Source organism: Pygocentrus nattereri, chromosome 1, assembly GCF_015220715.1.
Source record: "Pygocentrus nattereri isolate fPygNat1 chromosome 1, fPygNat1.pri, whole genome shotgun sequence".
In the NCBI taxonomy this organism is placed as follows: Eukaryota; Metazoa; Chordata; class Actinopteri; order Characiformes; family Serrasalmidae; genus Pygocentrus; species Pygocentrus nattereri.
In genome coordinates this window covers 21,850,291-21,871,343 of record NC_051211.1, presented here as the reverse complement: position 1 = coordinate 21,871,343, position 21,053 = coordinate 21,850,291, and the positions used below count along the sequence as shown (strand labels likewise).

Below are 21,053 nucleotides of genomic sequence, written 5' to 3'. Positions count from 1 at the left end.
TCATGCACTGCAAAAGTTTTTTTCAGTTAGTATTGATATTATTCTTAGCAGTACTGCAAATCACTGATATGAAGGACTCGGGGCTGATGCACTGCAGACGTGCAGTGAGAACCACTGTCTCTACAGTGGCTGTCAGATGGAACTGTAATGTAAGAAAAAAATTCTTTATTAAAAAAGAAAACAAATGTTCATAAAATCAGGATTATGCTCTGATATGAATACAGGTACATGGACCTTTCAGTGGAGATCTTCAGAAAATTAGAAAAATGTTAATAATGCCAGTTACATTGCGCACATAACTGTAACACACACATTTAACTGTTTTCTATTTCTGATCAATGTTAAAAACACTCACCACTGGGGAAAGTCTGGCGCTCTATATCCATTCATGTAAGTGTTTATGTTTTTACTGTTAACATAGAAGGGCTCTTTTCCAGGGAGATTTCCACAAGCACCACAAAGTTTCCCAGTCATTGCTTCACTCACAGTCACTATTATCTCCTCTGACAAACTGTAGGACACTTGGAGTTCAGATCCCTTGTTAATGATAACAATTCCCTCTTGAGCCATCACTGAAATACCATTTCTTTCCACAACACCAACCTTTTTACCATTGAGCTGCAAAATGAAAACAGTGTTATATAGGCATTTTTGAGAAATTTGTTAGATGTTGTTATGAACATTACTGCTGAGCAACCAAAGATTTTTTCTATTTGAATTGCATCCATTCTCTCATCCACTTATCCACTTTTAAAAACATGTTACAGTGCCTACTTTATTGTCCAGCTTTAGCCCTCTACTGCATGCATTATTTAAAGAAAAAAAATGTAAGTATTTTTACTTTTCTTGCATAAAATTAGTCTGATTATTGAATCCAAAACATTGTGTGCAGCAGTCCTTTCGGATTATGTTGCCTTGAGGCAACATTGTGTGACAATTGATAGTGAATTTTAAAAAGGGTTTAAAGGTGCCCAATAAAAGAAATATGAACAAATACATACTCTTAATTGACATACTCAAATTCCTCCCTTTATTTTTAACCCTATCATTGTCTTTAAATATGTTTAATATTATTTTAAATTGAGGAAAATTTGCTGTTGCCCTGAGGCAACATCGTGCAATAGGGGGTTAACATTCCACACTTAACATAGCAAATCATCTTTGCACTTACCCAAATATCCTGCTCTGCAGTGACGGTCACAAGCATATCTTCAAAGAACACGTGCAAAGCAGCAATTTCATTCAGACCTGTTTGCCCACAGGCTTGCACCTGCACCACCACACGGAACCACTCAAGCACAAGGGCTTCATCACATACTTTCACCAATTCAAAGGCTCCCAAAGATGTGAAAGTCCAAGTTTCCCCATCGAAGAAGGTGAAAAAGCCTCCAGCCTCCAACACACATTGTTTTGGGTAACATCCTTGAACACCATTCTTAACCATGCAAGTTTCATCACTCTTACAACTCATGCTCTCATGCTTAACTTCACCAGAAGGAAGACAAGTCAATTGTACTTGACAGTCATCAGTGATGATGGATTCACCAATCTGCAAAAGTGAACAGGTGGACAATTGTGTAATTTTTAAGGTAGACCATGCCTTCACTTGATCAACTATGGTTTGAGGAGTGAATGCAAAACTGTAGATAGGGAAAGAACCCAGAGAACTTGGATTGCAAGAAATACCACATTTTTCCCAGCAACTGAGAGCTCACAGCCTTAAATAAAGGTGCCAAAAAGGTTTTTTTTTTTGCACATTTTTTTTGCACAATGCCATAGAACAGTGGTCACCAACCCTGGCTTTGGAGATGTACCTTCCTGAAGAGTCTAGATCCAACCACAATCTGCCACACCTGCTCTTACTAATTAACATCTTAACAACAGGTCCCTGATTGACTGGATTAGATGCATTAGGATTTGTTGAGACTGCCAGCCCAGATCCAATTTTTGCCATATCCAGATTGTTTTTTGATAGTCTGGACATCAAAAATTCAGATCCAAGCCATATTTGGATGTGGTTTGAAATGCGATTCTGGTAAATCTTTATTTTGATTGGTTCTTTTCAGATGAAAGAAACACTGCAGAAAAAGACTCCCAGTAACATCAACAACATATCAATGATGTAGCAGCAGTGAATACATTCAGTTGATTATCAAGAGACAGTTAATTTACTGTGTAAATAAATTGTATTTTAATAATGGCATGCTGCTTACACCATTCTATAACTTGATCTTAACTGGATTGGGGCCAGAGTTTTGGTTTGAGGTTAAAGTTAGGGTTAGGCTTAGGGCCAAGGTGAGTGTTAGGTATTGGGTAAGGTTGGGTAAAGTTAGGTTTTGCCTAATGGAAGAACATTTACCTAATGTATAAAGAAATGTATCAACAGTTCATCTTCAAGATATCTCAATGTATTCAAATGCTTCACTACTGCTACTTCACTGAAATGTTGCTGATACTCTGTTAAGATTTTCTCACTCTGGGCACTCAAATGCGTCACCTGCAATGCGGCGAACAACAATGATGTCAAATCCAGAGTGATGGAAGAGCTGGGATTCAAGAAGAGCACCAAAGATTCATGTTCATCATGGCAGAGAATTTGAGTTTGGAGGGTGATATTATACATGTCTATCTCTCCTGCATCTGCGGTTGAAATAGCTATAGCATCACTGACACCTACGTTGTTACCACAGCAACCCATGCACAGAGGCTGATGATGTCTGGACACACAAATCTGATCTGATCACTTAGCTGACAGTCGTCTCAACAAATCTCATTTCATAAACAAATCCTCCTCTTTGCATGAAGTCTGAACATAGCCTTAGAATTAAGGTTATGAGGCCAAGCAGGTTATATGCAGGTTGGAACTAAGCCTGGAAACTAGATCTTCAGCAGGACATACATAAAGTAAAGGTTCTAGGAAGGACCCTTGAATTGGTAGAAATTCTTTAAATCTTTATCTTCACACTCACATATCTTATTTACAAACATTTAAAGAAAACAAATGTTGTTCATCTATGGCAGAAGTGCTCAAATTCAGTTCTAGAGGTCCAACACGAGGAGTTCTGATGTCCAACACAGTTTGAAGATTTACCTGCTCAATCATACCTGATAACACTCAACTGTTAATTGTCAGGTCTGGGAGGTGTGTCTGAGTAGAGCAACAACTAAACTGGGCTGGACACCTGTCCTCAAGTTGTGCACCCCGGTCTATGGCATCAATGATAGAGGCCATTACGGTGCTTTTTTGTGAAACTGGGATTAGGCTGGGAGGTGGTGCGGTGCAGATTCTTTGCCACCTCACAAATCACAAATTTTAAAAATAGCTTTGGGCCCTAGCACAGTAAATTTTGTGTGCAATATGGCTATGAATTTTTTTCTCTCCAGTTTCTGTAACCTACCTTGTAGGTGTGTCCATTCTCATAACAGCTACACTGATCTGCTTTAACACAGCCTGTACCATTGGTGAAGAATCCAGAGTTGCACATACAGCCTTCAGCACAGATCTGAACATCACAGTTGATGATTTCAGTGAGGCCAGGACAGGGTGCGCTACATGACTGAGTGCAGACTTCATAGTGACTGTTGGCAGGGCAGTTCAGCGCTAAAAGATAAAGAACGTATGTTAAAGAATTAAAACAAGACATGCTATTTAAACAGTTTCGTCAAAATGGCATATACATACGGCAAAACGTTGACGTTCTCCAATTTTTAACGGTAACTCCAAAGTCATGACAGTCAATCATGTAAGCAGCAATGCTGTGGCAGAGCATGTTCTTATCTCCATCACCCATACAGACATCGTAGACACAATCTCTGAAGTAGGACTCAGGGTTAATTACACTGTGACAAGCAGAAAATGGTCCTTCAGGGTTGGTAATGATGCTGCAGTCCTTTTCAAAGACAGCTTTCTTGTCTGCAGGGCATTTTGGACAGAAGTCTCCAGAACAGCCATCGTCACACACAACACCAGGAACAGCCAATTTCCACGCAGCTCCAAATGTTTTAATGTCTTTGGTTTCTATACCATCAGGCAGCAAGTACTCATCACTCTTATTGCCGTTAAAGTTTCCACACAGTCCACAGGTCTTCCCATGGTAGCTGCTGGGGACTGTGATACTAACATGATAAATCATACCATAAGCAACTCTCAGGCCAAAGTCTGTAGTGATAACGTTTTGATAGCCCTCCTGTTGGACTGTCACTTTTCCATCGTCCAGACTCACAGGGATGTTAGTCAAAACACCATTAATCTGAAAGAGTGAAGGGGGATAATATAAACAGCTACAAATACAATATTTATTGAAATATAACATAGTGCACCTTGTTAGATCAGTAAAAACCTTTAGCAACTTGTACTAACCATTATCTGATGTAGCTGATTACTTCGCAGCACTAAAATCATGCCATAAACCTCCACAATGACCACCTTAGCCATAGATACATTTGGACTCATCTGGATCTTATCCCATTTCTCATTCTCCACTACAACTTCAAATGGAGTGAGTTGTGTTCCTTCCAGATGGCAACCTTGAGCAGCGGTGTAGGTGCAGGTACCTTGGAAGTCATAAGTGGCGTTGTCAAATGTGTTGTAGTGAGGGTCGCCATAGATGTTGCAGATCGCCTTGGATATCGGATAGCAGTTTCTAATGTTCTTGACAACTTTGCACTCTTGTCCAGATGGACAATTGGTTGCTTTACAGTCTACGTTTTTGGTGAGTGGATTGCAGGTGCACAGCTTTTGGCATGTATCATCAGCCCAAAAGGTCTCGTTCGCCTCTAGGTAGCGTTTCTCTCCACCAGTACTGTACACACAGCCACACTGAGACTTAGGGACACACCTGTTGCCACTACGGATATATCCCTCATTACAGGAACAAGTTTGTACACAGTAGTCAGCTTTGCATGTTGCAGGTGCTGTAGGGTTCTCACAGGTGGCAGGACATGGACTTCCACAGGATTCAAAGTGACTGTTTGTAGTACACTGTGGGTTTGCTGTGTGGAGACAAAACAATGTAAGAATAATGCCACTAATTAATATGTTGTATCTCGCACACATAATAGTTGTGTCAAATATATATAAATGAAAATAACTATTCATGTACTAGAATATTTTATGTAGTTAATTGTGATTAATCAATTTACTGTATTTGCTTGAATCTGACCCGTTTAAACCAGGCCATTTTGTTATAGGTTTACAAGTGGACAAAGCTTCAGAAACATGTATTCATTTTTCTTCTTCTTAATAAAGCATGCTTCACATGAACCTGATATATGAAAATCATGAGATTTACATAGTTTGACACAGTTTCCAGTTTTCATTACCTATGTCCAGTAACAGCAACAGAGGCAGCATGTAGAGTGTGTATCTATTTAAAGAGCATTCTATCAAAATAGTTCAAAGTCAGAGCTCAAAACACTCTGCAGACTTTTAAATGATCTGGATTTTAAATGAAATTATTTTGCTTTGAACTATCCTTTGCCTGAATTATACTTAGTTTATTAAAAGAAGCTAAACACTAAAAAAGATGTTGCCGAATTTTTTCAGTTGTGAATATTTAGCTATTTTTGAGCATAGCACAAAAACTCTAGCCAGTGCAAGAAAACACAACTTTGCACACAAAATGAAACCATCATATTTTTCATTAAAACATGTGACAGTTTACTTCAAATCAACAGGAATGCTCCATGTGGCTGAGAGGGAAAGGGATCTGTCTCAGTTCCTGGTCTAAAATGCAGGGGTGTGGCTAAAATTAGGCTCTACCTATGGATTAAAACATGTATTTCCATAGTAACATGAAAATGTGGGACAGCAATTTATTTATTCAAAAATTAAACTCATAGTGAATCAAAATCTATCAACTTCACTTTAGAAGAAAAGAAAAAGAGCTTTTAAATAGAAAAAGAAATTGTCCCTTATAAATGTAGATTTTTTTCATTGATTTCATTTTCGTTGATTTTCTACATATTGCTACTGTCGGAAGAAAACCTTGTATATTGTTTTTCAGATTTTTACATAATTTACATAAATTTTACATTTAAAAAGTTGCCCTTTACATTGTGTATAAATTTAGGATGGATGGACTTAAAGAAACAGCCCAAAATTACTTGGTAAAAAGTAAAGTAGTTGTTTTCCTTTTGCTGTAAAGTTACCATTTTGGAGATATGATGTTTTCATCCAGCAACACCGATATTTAGCTTTTTACTATTCATTTTAAGTTAAAAAGATCATACTGTCCATGTATAATATATACAATCACTAGTTACTCCACGAATATACATGTTGTTTCCAGGGGAACTTTTGTTTTTGCTACTGTTTGCTATATACTTTGGCGATAAACAAATTTACAGCACTGTGGTAGCTGTACATAATTTTGGGTTTGTCAAGAGAGCCATCAGTGGAACTAACTATTTGAGGAGTCTAAATGAAAGGGTTGCAGTTGTGGAATCATAGCAGCAGCAGGATGGCTCAAAGGGTCATTAGATCATTTGTTGTGTTGATGCATCATTAATGCATTAACTTTGTACACAACTAATAGAAATGATACATAAATGCATAATGTTCTAATATATGTTAATAAAATAAATAATATTCTTCTTGTTACAACTTACGACAGTCGAAGAGCTTCCTCCAGTTGTAGACTTTTACGCCAGCACGCTGACAGGTGTCTGTATAAGTCTGTGCCGTTCTGCAGAGAAAATTCTTGTATCCTTTTCCCATACAATAGTCCAGCAAGCAGTTTTCATAAAATACACTGGTATCAATAAGTGTATTGCAGTGGCGGAGTGGACCATGAGAGAGAATTGCAATAAAGCCACAGAAAGTCTTTGCTTCTAAGAGATCGTACCATGGTTCTCCCTTACAGCTCTCACATTGCCCTATACAATTATCAGTGCAATAGGCATTCCTGGCTAAACCTGGGACCCTCCAGCTCTTTCCCAGTGCTGGAATACTGCCTGCCAAGGAGCCTGTGGGAGTAGTGAGGTCATCATTCTTCTTCCCATTGAAGTTCCCACACATGCCACACATCCTTTTCATAAAGTTGCCTGGTACTTTTATCACCAGATATTGCTCCCAATCATACTGCACTGACAGCCCAAAGTCTGTCTCCATAACAACTGAGAGGCCACTTTGCCAGAGATTCACTCTGTTATTGTCCAAGTAAATTGGAAGGTTCCAATGTGAATCATTAATCTGAAACAAATGAGACACAATTCATTTTAAGACATGATTTAACTGGTTGTTTCAAAGCAGATGTTGATTGATTTTACATTTTTAATGACATGGTTAAACAACATTGTGAGGTTAAATGCAAAAACACAAACTCTTACTATAACAAGCCCAGTCTGATGACGGACAATGGTGATGGTTAAACCATAGACTGTAATCACAACCATCTCCACAGAGGTAGATTTTGTGCTCCCAGTATGTTCATTCTTGGTCCATACTTCAAAAGCTGGGTGGTCAGTGTCTGGTTGGCAGTTCTTAGCCATAATGTATGTGCAGTTGCCCATAAAGTTGTAGTAATTGCCGTCAAAGGTGCGGTAGTGTGGGTCTCCCATGACCCAGCAGGTGCCTACTGCTCCAGAGACAGGTGTGATAGTGGTAGTGGTAGTAGTGGGGGTAGTAGTAGTGGGAGTGGTAGTTGTAGGGGTAGTAGTAGGTGTAGTAGTAGTGGGAGTGGTAGTGGTAGATGTAGTGGTAGTAGTAGGAGTAGTAGTAGTGGGAGTAGTAGTTGTGGGGGTAGTAGTAGGAGTAGTAGTAGTGGGAGTGGTAGTTGTAGGGGTAGTGGTAGTAGTAGGAGTAGTAGTAGTGGGAGTGGTAGTTGTAGGGGTAGTGGTAGTAGTAGGAGTAGTAGTAGCGGGGGTGGTAGTTGTAGGGGTAGTGGGAGTTGTAGTGGTGGTGGTGATGGTGGTAGTTGTAGTGGTGGTTGTAGTATCAGGAGGATTAGTCTTTGGATTTTCGGAAGGAAATGTTACTGGTACAGTTTCAGGAGAGGAAAAATATGGAAAGTCAGTTTCAAAAGAATCCACTTTGAAACATTTGGGCTCGTAGTCCACAACTTCACACCTTTCACCTTCTGGACATGTAATGCTTCTGCAGCTGTGATGTTCTGAAAAAAGAGGAAGTCATTAAACATTTTGCATTAAAATACAGCTAAAAATAAATGCTAAACAAAGCATTTCCTGTCAGTGCAAGAAGCTCAAATAGTCGGTACTTCTCTCTCAGTATTTGGTCATGGGAAAAAAATGTTTGAAATTAAAAGGAAACCAAGTTTTTGGAAATTTGGGGACACCTCTGTTGACTTTTGGAAAGCCAGTTTTTGTGTATCTAAAGCACAATATAACCTTAAGTACCATTGCATAGATTAACACTATGAAATTATCTCTGCAAAACAATGCATCTTATTATCTTTTATTTCATTCATGTTCTGTTTTGAAATGAAATATCTTGGAATTTTTTATTTTTATGTCTAATGTTATGGTTACTTTTAATAATATTAGTTTCTTTCATACTAATTGTCAATAACTTTCTTTATGTAACTAGAATTAGTAGAAATGATTTGTTTCTGCAGTCTTTTAGGTAATCCCTCAACTCATCCTTCACATTATTGAAGATTCTAACACATCCCTAACCATAATGCAACACTCACAGCTGGAGTGGGTAATCAAGAGAGTCAGGAGAATTCCCAGTGTGGAAGAATGCTAAGATAAACTGTAAATGTTACAAATGTAATGTAATGTAATCCAAATGTATATCTGTAGTAGTTTAGGGGCTAACTCACCAGCCCTCGTCTCAGGTGGTACAGCCCAGGTTTGTTGATTGCAACTGTCATTATTATGTATTTTGTGAGGTGAACGGAAATTGGAATAAGAAGCTAACATCAGCCTTAAGAGATTAACTTAAAGTCAGTGTGGTGGTGTAAATCTAGGCAGTGCAGCTCTACAGACTTCATTACTTTTTTGCATTATAGATGTAGCAGTTTTCATACGTGGGCCATAGTGGCAAGAACTGCAAAAAAAAAGGTGGCACAGAGAAGAAAGAATGAAAAATGTACTTATGGGCTTTGTTTTATCACTATATAGACACCTCGGTTATCTCAGTGTGGCATACAAGTAAAAAATAAGGAATTCATATGAAATTATGAAGTTTGGGATGGGCTGGTCTGCATCATGTCTGGAATCATAGCCCGTCTAAAAAAGTCTGTCAGCTATGATCGACAGGAAAAGGGATGTCTTTTTTAAATAATTAAGATGCAAGCTACCATAAAAAAATAATTTTGCACACTTATCAATGAATTTGAAAATGGCAGCACCAATAAGAGATGAACATTCATCATTGTCATCTAATAACTACAGAATGTTATTCGTCCGTTTTCTCAGCAGCCTTTGTTTATTCGTGTGTAGACAACACATCACAGAGGCTTTTGGGACATTGTCTAGAGAAACTCTGCATTCGCAGAATGAAACTGACTGAAATCTTGTCTTACCTCTTACATGCCCAAAAGCTGAAGTCCCATAACCATTGACTCTGGCCACACCAAAGCTGTAGAAGGCAAATGGCGAGTCTGTTTGGGTTAACTGTTGAAAGCTTAAACTGTCACCAACAGTGATCTGTGTCCATGAGTATTCACCTCCACCAGTTTTATACCACTGAGGATCTGTTGATGTTAGAGATTTAGCTATTTTCAGTCCAGCAAGGTCTTTAGTGCGTGTTATTACAACTGCTTTGTTTGTAAAATCATTTTGTGTGGCCAGTGTGTAGGAGGTGTCGAATTGGTCAATTGGTAGGATGTTCATCAAGAAAGGGTCATTGAGAATTCCTTTTTCAGTAATTCCTCCATTAAACTCATAAAGCACTTGAATCCCTTCATCAGCTGTGATGTGCAGACAATCTGGCCATTTTATATGTATCTCGTATGTCTCTCCAGTCTTCATTTCTTTTTGTGAGGTCGTCTCATCCTGACTCTTAACGTTGACGAGAGTATTCTGAGAGGCTTGAACGTAGATGCTGTCATATTTGCCAACAGGTTTTTGGTAAGCAATGGGTACAACAATGAATTCTTTCCCCCAGCTACTGACGGGAATAAGTTGCTCGTAAACATGGTCAGATCCAGCAAACAACCAGGTGCAGCTGTGGCCAGTAAAGACTGCTACTGGGTGTTTAGCAGTAACCTTGGAGCCTGACAGGTCTCCTATGCTGGGATTGTATAGTCTTTGCTCATTGTCTTCTTGAGTTTGGATCTGTACACTCTCAAAGGGCTCTAAATTAATGATGAGTTTGCTTCCTTTGGGGTAATCTTGTCCCTGGAATTTCACGCTGGAAGTCAAGTCGATCTCAACTGAATTGTTGTCCTTATAGTTGGTGATGGAGAACTCTTTGTAGGCATTGGGGATTATTTTACGGGACTTTGGACTCTTTGGGGTAAAAACATAGTATTCAGTGCCCCATTCATTGACAGGGTAGATCACTGAAAAACCTGTTGAGAAGATCTTATAGTTGAGAGAAGACACCAAAATGTCTTGGTCGGACTCCACCAGTACTGTCTGTTGGTTTTTTGCACTTCCAATCATCTCCACCTCATCAGGCAGCTGAAAGGATTCTCCTTGTCCAGGCTGAACCGTTTTCTTGTAGACTTTTCCCAGGGCAGTTACTGCCACGGTGGCACTCGATTCAGCAGATGGATTAAAAACCTCAACCACAAATCGATTAGACTTATGTCTTTTTTCCAAGTAATTCTGCATGAAGGATATAGCAAACTGTTTTCCAGCAGGCCCAGCGAAGGACAGATCTGAAAAAAGGATTTACAATGACTCATGTAAATGATATTATTACTTATTAGAGAAAGTCCCATTCCCACATATTGAATGCAACATCCATTCCTACTTCTACACCAGGGGCATCAAACTCAACCACTAAAGGGCTCATATTAAAAAATCTCAACAAATCCATCAGGCAAAGAAAAAAGCTTAAAAATTATTTTTAATTAATGTTGTGCTATTACCCAATCTGGCCATTGCTTATTCAATATACACAAAAACTTAAGCAGTAAAATATAGGCACTTGCAGTGAACCTTGAAATATTCCAAATTTAAATGTCCCCAGTCTTAGGTCTTTTAAACCTACCTACCTGCTTGGCATAGACACCTGGCATGCTTTCTTTGCTGTAAGTTCATTAATATGTGGGCTCAATTTCTGAGCTGCTAAGCTAATTTTAAGGGCATATATTGGTTAACCTGCAGTTGTAATGCAGCTAGAGTGTTTGGTAATATGACTGGTGTGGAATTGCATAGAATTGTGTTGAGCTGAGATGTAACCATTGTCCCGTAGACTATTTTTGGAGTAGGAGAGTCAGAGTGTACATTACATTGCTATGCATGCTGGGGACTGTAGTGCAGCGCATTGTGCAACGGGCTAACTTGGGTCTGATTGCGTCTTGGGTCTGATCTGGCCGTTGTGTTTGACACATGGATTCTAGACTGTAATGCTCATTCCAGGTTTGTGGGTCATATCTATTTATGTCAGTCTGGCCAGTGTTGTGTGATGTACAGGTGGAAAGTAAAAATCTACTCTAATTACTTTAGTTTTGAGTACATTTTCACTACTTTAATGTTTAATAACTGTTCATATGTATTTCACCACAAAAAAATTACACTTAAATTTGCAAGGTTCAGTTTTTAAAGCCAATCAACACAGAGAATCTCCCAGCAACAAAAAATGAACTTAAAAGCTGTCAAACATGCCTCTTGAAACATGTAAAAATCTCCACCTTTCACTAAACCGTCACCCAAAGGAAGCATTACAACCAGTTAGCTCATTGCTAATCTTAGTTGAACTGGCACTGTGTACTATTTTCTTCTTACATTATAACATGGTGGCTATTTATTAAACTTAAAAAGTGCTGCACAGGTTTTATTGCAAATGCTTTTTAGTTAACAAACTGAAATTGTATGCGCTTCGAAAACCAGCAGATTAATAAACATCATCTATGAAAGTAAACTGGTGTAGCTTATAGCTTTAAAACTAAAAGCTACCCCCCAAAGGCTACATGTTTGCTCATAAAAATATGATATACTGTAAATAAGATATATCTAAGATATATATGCCTACCTTCCACAAGACACCTGCTGCATGGCCAACTTTGCAATGCATGAGTGACCCACCACTCCGCTTTCCCTCAGCATGATGTTTACCCTCTACTTCAGCTTTCAAAAAATGCAGTCGCCTTGTTTACTGTACAAAACATTTCTTATTTTGTTGCTACACAGATAACTGTATGGCCTCTGTGCTTTTATAGTTCCATAACTTTTTACTGTCTACACCTTCAGAAAAGACAAAATATTTCACTAGATCAATTTAGCTGACCTCAGGCACAATTCATGTTATCTACCCACTCTGAGAGATGCAGCACTGTCAAAATGCAAGTCATCCTACTCACCCAGAGAGAGTAAGGCCAGTTTTGGTCTCTTGGACTCCTGTCCACAGAATAAAAATGTCTCTCTAAAGAACTGTTCACTGAAAAGTTATTTAGGGAACCAAAAATGGTTCTTCTATGGCTTCACACAAAGAATCCTTTCCTAAAGTTTTATCATTAAGAGCAAATTGGTGTATCATTTTTTTGTGGAGGAATGCATTCAGGTTATACTAATGCTTTTCATAGGCTACAAAATTATGGATAACACTGTAGGAGGAACTGAAGGTAAGCTGCTACATTGTCTGAAATAGAACAACAGCTCCAACATTACTATAGCTCCATTCAGATGGGATTAGTTTTACTTGGGGAGGTGGGATAATGTAATGACTACCATAAGACAACTGTAACACATATAACTGATTGACATGGCATAAGAAATATTGGTAGAAATCACAGAGATGGGAGCGGCTACTCTTTTTACACATTGCTATCACATGAAAAAGTTCCATATGCAAAATATTTACCTGCTAACAAGTAAAAAAACTGTCCAACCGTCTACCTAGCTGTAATTTTACGTGATTCAATTAAAGGAGTTGTACACCTGAGGTACATTTTAAGACATAGAGAATGCAAGTAAATGCTTCTGAGTACCTCTATACTTAAGAAAAACTTTCCATAGATTATGATGGAATATTTACGGACATGGCAAAATTTGCAAAAGATTAAACTAACCTGGAGTAGTCATTCCAGTTTGTTTTATGGTAGGTAAAAGTCAATGGACATGGCGATACATACATACATTTTCTAAGCCGCTTCTCCCTCAGGGTCACGAGGTACTGAAGTTCATGAATGATTTTAAATGAATCAGTTTCTAAAGTTTTTTTAAAATTCTGAAATAGGATCGTTAGGTTTGTGGTACAAAATCAATAGACATGGACCCCTAAAGCGCTGAGCCACTATCAGTCACTGTCACTCATTCTTATGTAATGGCAATTAATTACTAATTTACTTGTTTGAAAGGGTTATACAGTCTAAATTCAAGATTCATCTGTAATACACACGCAGCAGTGGGAAAATGAAAATGTGCTTACCACAGAGCAGCTGGGCTACAAGGCAAAGCAGCGTCCCTCTCATTTCCACGTCTGTAGGAGAGAATGTAACTGTAGATTTTGACAAAAAATTGGATAGAAGTGATAGTAGCTAGATATGTTTGACTTAATACAAAGAAAATGTTTTTTTGACATTGTTTCTCCTAAAATCACCCGGTTAAAATGATTCTAGGCAGCAGCAGTGTCTGAACATCTTGCGTAGTTGACCACTCAACATGCCAGTTGCACATGGCCAAACCCCCCCTACCCCACCTCCCCCTGCCCCCCGCCCCCACAAGCAGTATTCAGGAACAGCATCCCGACTAAAGTAACAGAAAAATATGTTTTAATGGCTTAACAAGAAATTGACATTATTTCAAAGCTTACCGGGATGTGAGACAAGGCAATACGTGCAAAGTGTTTATGGATCCTGCTGCTTAAATTCTCTTGGGCATCTACACAGTAGCCAATCAGTACTTTGCTGTCACTCTATGTGGTGCCACTGGGCATTTAAGCACGTGGGAGGTCCAGTCATTTGAATGTTTGCTGTAGTCATAACCCTTGGGTTGTGGTCAGGCTTGTGTAACATCTTATCTTACATTTCCTGTTGTTCTGATTTGAAAATGAACCTCAGTTTAATCAAGTATGAAATTATTGTGCTCCTGAGTGCAGAAAAAAAAAATTGCACCAGAACTGGCATAGAGCGCTTACTCAAAGCTCAGATACATAGCAACACATCCACCAGCTGCTATGCTATTGAAAAGGCAGATATAAAAGTTCCTTCTCTGAGGCTAAATCTTTATCATTAAATAGAAAACAGTCGTCCAGTTGTAGCAAAGTGGAGACGTTATTTTTATAGCTTTGGTAAATTTTGTGTGATATTTCATAGAAACTATAAGAGACTGGACTGTGATTGCTTGACTGATTGAGTTTTTCAACAAGAACCTGAAAGAACCAAAAGGAAAGGATGCTATGTAAAATCCTAATTGGTATGTACAATGCTCACAAAGCTATATACAGTCGAACTTAGATTTGTGAATGGCGATGTAAATATATATACTAATGCAGGATATTACCTAGTCACTGTTCTATAGTATGTTATATATACATGTTGAAATATTAATAATATTAAGAAACATGAACAAGGAACAAGGAAGACACCAGGAAGAAAATTGTAGCCCTGCTGGGATGAGTCAGTCTACAATAGGCAAGCAGGTTGGTGTGAATAAATCAACTGTGGGAGCAATTGTAAGAAAATGGAAGACATACAAGACCAGTGATAATCTCACTCAATCTGGGGCCCGTGGGGTCAAAATGATCATGAGAACGGTGAGCAAAAATCCCAGAACTACACGGAGGGACCTGATGAATGACCTGCAGAGAGCTGGGACCAAAGTAACAAAGGCTACCATCAGTAACACACTATGCCGAGAGGGACTCTCCCCCTGCTTAAGCCAGTACATGTCCAGGCCTCTCTGAAGTTTGCCAGAGAGCATACAGATGATATCATGTGGACAGATGAAACCAAAATAGAACTTTTTGGTAAAAACTAAACTCGCTGTGTTTGGAGGAAGAAGAATGCTGAGTTGCATCCCAAGAACACCATACCTACTGTGAAGCACGGGGGTGGAAACATCAGGTTTTGGGGCTGTTTTTCTGCAAAGAGGACAGGACAACTGATCCATGTTAAGGGAAGAATGAACAGGGCAATGTATCATGAGAATTTAAGCCAAAACCTCCTTCCATCAGTGAGATCATTGAAGATGGAACGTGGCTGGGTCTTCCAGCATGACAATGATCCCAAACACACCGCTCGGGCAATGAAGAAGTGGCTCCGTAAAAAGCATTTCAAGGTCCTGGAGTGGCCTAGCCAGTCTCCAGACCTCAACCCCATAGAAAATTGGTGGAGGGAGTTGAAAGTCTGTGTTGCCCAGCGACAGCCCCAAAACATCACTGCTCTAGAGGAGATCTGCATGGAGGAATGGGCCAAAATACCAGCTACAGTGTGTGCAAACCTGGTGAAGACTTGCAGGAAACGTTTGACCTCTGTCATTGCCAACAAAGGTTATGTTACAAAGTATTGAGTTGAACGTTTGTTATTGACCAAATACTTATGTTCCACCATAATTTACAAATAAATTCTTTAAAAATCCTACAATGTGATTTCCTGGATTTTTTTTCTCATTTTGTCTCTCATAGTTGAAGTGTACCTATGATGAAAATTACAGACCTCTCTCATCTTTCTAAGTAGGAGAACTTGCACAATCAGTGGCTGCCTAAATACTTTTTTGCCCCACTGTAGCTTGCAGAAAAACAAAATTCTGTTTGCTCCATTTGTTTTTTTTTATGTCTAAGAAGGGTGTGTCGGTGTGTGTGTGTGTGTGCGTAGGTGGATGGTTGATTTGCCCATAGTTTAAATATTAACATTGTGATTCATAAATTATGATAAAGCTCATTTGTGTTGTGGGAAAAGTTTTAGTCAGTGGTTTCTTTCCATTTCTCCTGTTAGTGCAATAATAGACTAATGGGAAAGAAAAGAAAGATGGCATTTGGTATGCAGTTGCTTTCAATGACTATTACAGTTTCCACAGTTTGCGTTACTCTGACAGTCTACTGGTTACATTGACTGCCCATATTTGGAGCTACAAGTTGATAAGTGGACTCACCAAACAATAAATAATATACCATTCATATTATTAAGAATGAATGCTTCAACTGATTGTTTTGCTTTTCTTAGTCATTTATTACAGCATTCAATTCAATGGTCAGTTCTTATTCTGAGGCACACATTTTGGTCATTATCTATTATTCTCACCTCACTAATCACTAAATGGACACTATTTGCTACTAAACTCCCAAATTTTCAGTGTTATTCTACAAATGTGTAACAATAATTGGATAATATACCAAATTTTGTTTAATATTTTCAACAAGCTTATCACTGAATCTATTCATACCTCATCAAGACATTGCGTTCATTGTTTAGCTGCTTTACCTACAATTGACATGTTTCTGTATTTGGTATGTTTTGGTGTTCGTAATGGCACGTCTTAAAAATGATTTCAGTAACACTTTCTATGAATGTCATGTTTGTAAGCATCTATAAACAAACAGGCTGTCCAGCCTAGAATTATTGCTGCAATTATTGCTCTTACCCAGCGTCTCACTTTAAATGTTACATTACATCACAGTTAACCTAGTACAAAAACAGTACTGATGGCATCACTAGCTAAAACTCTGACCTTTGAAGGCTGTAATGAGCTTTATTGTGTGATTTAGTGTTTCAGTAGATTCTTCAGTAAAAACCTTAACTTGAACGCTCACTCTTAACACTGGAGGAGGCTTTAGTACAGTATGTTTCACTTTACTTAGAAAAGTTACTTACTTGTTATGAGCAGTACTTATAATAAATTATTTTAACAATTCATAATGCATAATAAGCCTGGCTATACCATTTATTGCCTTTATATATATATATATATATATATATATATATATATATATATATAGCCATGGTTATGATGCCTATTATAACATGTTATGAATGTGTTTATAGATGCTTACAAATGTGACATTCATAGAAAGTGTTACCATTATGTCTTTTAATTAAAGTAATTCCTGCAAAGTAGTATAAAGTAATCCTGTCCAAAAGACATCCTTTTGTTACAGAAAGCGGACACATTTCTCTATAACTGTGTTCCAATTAAGGGGCTGCATCCTCAAAGTATTTGAAGGTTGAATGCGTCACAGTGATGTGACTAGGCTGTCCCATTTCGAAAACTTCTTCCTGAGAAATGTGTCCTTCTTTTCCATGGCAATAAGGAATGGGTGGATCCTTCACCAGCCAACATGTCCTGAGGTTCATTGCATGCCGGCGAGGATTCAAGAACATGACAGCATCAGCAGAGGAGCTAACAGTGGCTGAGTAGAATAATTTTAAATTTAAGAATTGGGTTTAAACTGAGTCGAATAGCGAACAATATATATGATAAAAACACCAATGTGATCTGAAGCAAAACTAATGCTAATATGCAGGTGCCAGCAGTGAAGCATCTCCAGCTTGAATAAAGAAAAGAAAACACTAAAATCAAAGCTCCATCTTTAATTTTGTTTTCTCCTGGTTTTATTTAGATGAAGCAGGCAGTCTTACATATGCAGATAAAGAAAGGCTCTTTAATTATTTAAAAAAAACAAAAAAAGTACTAGACATTGTATTACATAAGGGTAGTGTTCATAAGGCTGCATGACTCTTACATAAGCATGTTTCATGACAGCTTACATAACCCTATATAAACGTTTGAAAAGGCATCAGCTTTTTTGCCTTTTTGGCCTTTTATGACAGGTGAAAGATTATTTTAAGTCATTCGTTTGTGGGGTGAAATGACACTAATGTGAAAGGACAGCTGAACCAAAGGTGAGCACTTCAAAAATACAAATCAATACGCTGTGCCCAATATTGTCTCTGGAACTTTTGCTAAAGTAAATTTCATTTTGGGAATCCTTACTCCGACTCCATGGCAGCGTAATGAACAAAGCGATGTACAAACCTAATTCCAAAAAGTCGGGTGTGTAAAATGCTAATAAAACAGAAAGTAGTGACCAGTCAATTCTTCTCAAATTGTAATACATTGAAAGCAGTATGAAGCATCATATTTGATGTTTTACCTTATGAACTTTCTTTTTATGAACTTTTTTATTTTTTATACTGAACATTATTTTTTTGATAGGACCATGTTTACTACTCTGTTATATCATTTAAAAAATGTTTGGGGACTGAAGATGAACAACCAAGTAGATATTAATACTATTAACACTTTGGGCAAATCAACTATGCACCTAGACACACACACACACACACACACACACATGCATGTCTTCACACAAACTTATGCACATGCACAGCACTCAAACCATGTCCTCAGTGACCTTTCTTGGACATAAAACAAATGAGCAATTGATTTTAAAGTTGCCATTCTGCAAACTGTACACCAATCACATTGAAGGAAGAAAAGAAACATGCAAAAATGATTTTTGCTGATGCATGTTTGGCAAAGTGGTGAGCCTCAACCCATCCTTGCAGGACTAGGCCTTCAACTTCAGAATAAGCTTGTATTTACACAAAAACAATAAGGTTTCTGAGATAAAACATTAAATATGGATTGGTGGTAACACTACATCACAGATATCATGCGGCCTGGACCGGCCGTTTGAGTGATGCTGTGTTGTGGTTATAAGGCTGCCTGGACCAGGGACCTGATTGACGCTACCTCAGAGATATGTGGCTGCTGGAACAGCTGCTTGGATTGTGCTGCATTGCAGTTGTGGGGCTGCCCGGGCTGGTAGTGTTTGGCTGCATCACTGTTTTTCTGCTTTTTAGTCCCAAACTGTCCCAACTCATTTTGCATTGTATTTTCTCTGGCCTTTAGATAAAACAAATTTTCTGTTCAAATTAAATTTGTTGGAATGCCTACAACATTACCATAGCACACAGTGATGGCTATATGTAAGCAATCAATCCATGAACAGTTATATATTAAACATCATCTCTGATTCTAGGTGAGTTTGGTTTTGCTATTTAAAGGCCAGTATACCATATTTTATTTCTCTTTGATGAACGAATTCTTTGACTCCACCATTTAACACTTCAGACACCTCCTTTGTTTGAGCTTGCACCATGACTGGAGAGTTCTGGTAGGAAGTGAGATTAATGTCCATTAATATCGTCCATTAACATTGACAAGATTAATAAGATTAAACATTCTGCAGGTTAGGGTTAGAGTTAGGGTTCAAATAGATTTCCTAAGTAATTTAAATCTGTTTTAAATTACACAAATATCTGCTGCCAAGAGATACGTAAAAGGATTGAAATATTTAACTATATTCTAAAACCCTTTGTCACAATATTTTAATAGAACCAAGCATTGTAATTTCTCTCTTCAGCCACTCTGGCAAACTTTCAGAGGGCTGGCGTCCAAAATCTGTGTGTACTTTTAGGGCTATTAGAAAAGTTCATCACATTACACACAGCAGATGTCAATCAGTTTTTAAGTATCATAAATCCAGCATTAGATAGCTAAATAAATAGTACTTTTCTGTTTAAATAATGCAAACATGTTTTATGTTTGTTGTTACCGGGGGAAAAATCAAAATCCCTAACAAAAAAAAAAGTTGCTTTTAATGTATTTATATTTGAACAGAACTCTTAAATCTTAAGTCTCTGTTGCACGTTGGATGAACATTTATTGCTATGAGAGAGAAAGTTAATTTTTATACTCTGTGCGACACAATGCATCACGTCCAGTGGGCAACGGCCAATAGAGGAGAGCAGATCACAATCTCATCCACCCTGGACTGAACTTGACTGAACTTGAGGTCACCAGAGTTCACTCACTCAACTGTTCTTAGCTGAGGCAAAGATTCTCTTCATTTTTTAATTGTACTTCTCAATTTGATAAACAATTTGGAATTTGTTTTTCAAACCAGTTCCCCTCCTAGGTGCGACTCTTTCCATAACACAGCCCCTTCAGACATTTTCTCCTCTTGGGTCCTCACTTGTAGATGGCTATGGCATTGCTGTGGTTCAGTCTCCTGTTGTGGGTGATGGCATAGCTCGTTGCACCACTCAAGAACACTTGACAGTACTTAGATTTGGTGTCCATAACTGTTTAATATACCTAAAAAAATATTTGTTGTTGTAACTTGGGAAAGTAGCATCATCACTTGTGGTGCAACTGTCTCACAGTTCACTCCAACATCAGGAGGACATGAGTTTGGAACCCAGCAAATCTACCGCTGTCCATGTCTGAAAGCACAAGAGGAGTAAATGTCTGATGGAATTGTATGATGAAAAAAGTCCCAGCTAGCGGGAAAAATCTTTTGACCAAATTAAGAAGGTTCAGTTGGGCGATGTGCTTAGGTTGAGTTAAATCAAAGAAAGCTGTGAAATCAGTTACCTTACAATTTAAGTTGAGGTGATTTTCATTTTCTTACAGTGCACCTACTATTTGTGAATAATTTAAATGTGGTGAGAATGAAGATTAAAGCTCATGGCTAGTTCTAATTCTAACATTTGCTAGAATTTTTAGAGAGGAGATTTGCCACTTAATAACGTCTTCTGGGTTGGTCAGGCTAGAGGGCGCTCCTGAGAGAGCCCAAAATGAATGGGTTAATATGCTTTTGTGTGAAGTTGTCATTTGTAAATAGTTATATATTTTGTAACAAAAAATGCACTTCTTTTCTCAGCAGAGCAGTATAAAATATTTCAACACTTACATTTGAGACCTTCTGAAGTTGTTAAAGGAGCTGACTGAATAGGACATGATATTAGTGTGCAAACTGCTTTACTCAATCGATGAGCTGGTTAGCTTGCCAACCAGTGTGCACACAGTAGCAGTGTTCATGCCCCACTGCCCAAAACCTGTTTTGCATTTTGCTGTCATTCAGTATGATGGAAAGAATAGGAAGTCTCCAGGCTCCCAATAAACTGGCATTTGTTCTAACCTGTTTGCTGTAAAAAATGAAAGACGCTGCTAAGTTTTCTTCCAAATAAAAG

The 21,053-nt window shown here is 38.2% G+C and overlaps 1 protein-coding gene across 1 annotated transcript; it reads right to left on the bottom strand.

Annotated features, from left to right (window-relative positions):
- LOC119263243 (IgGFc-binding protein-like) lies at positions 1 to 13,949 on the bottom strand. Its single transcript, XM_037537931.1, has 11 exons — positions 13,889 to 13,949; positions 13,505 to 13,555; positions 9,489 to 10,790; positions 7,330 to 8,111; positions 6,610 to 7,192; positions 4,361 to 4,992; positions 3,683 to 4,250; positions 3,399 to 3,601; positions 1,172 to 1,549; positions 356 to 618; positions 1 to 142 (listed from the first exon to the last, which is right to left on the bottom strand). Exons 2-11 carry the CDS (start codon positions 13,545 to 13,547, stop codon positions 133 to 135), a joined length of 4,764 nt encoding a protein of 1,587 aa, XP_037393828.1. The 5' UTR covers positions 13,548 to 13,555; positions 13,889 to 13,949; the 3' UTR covers positions 1 to 132.
- Positions 13,950 to 21,053: the final 7,104 nt, after the last annotated feature.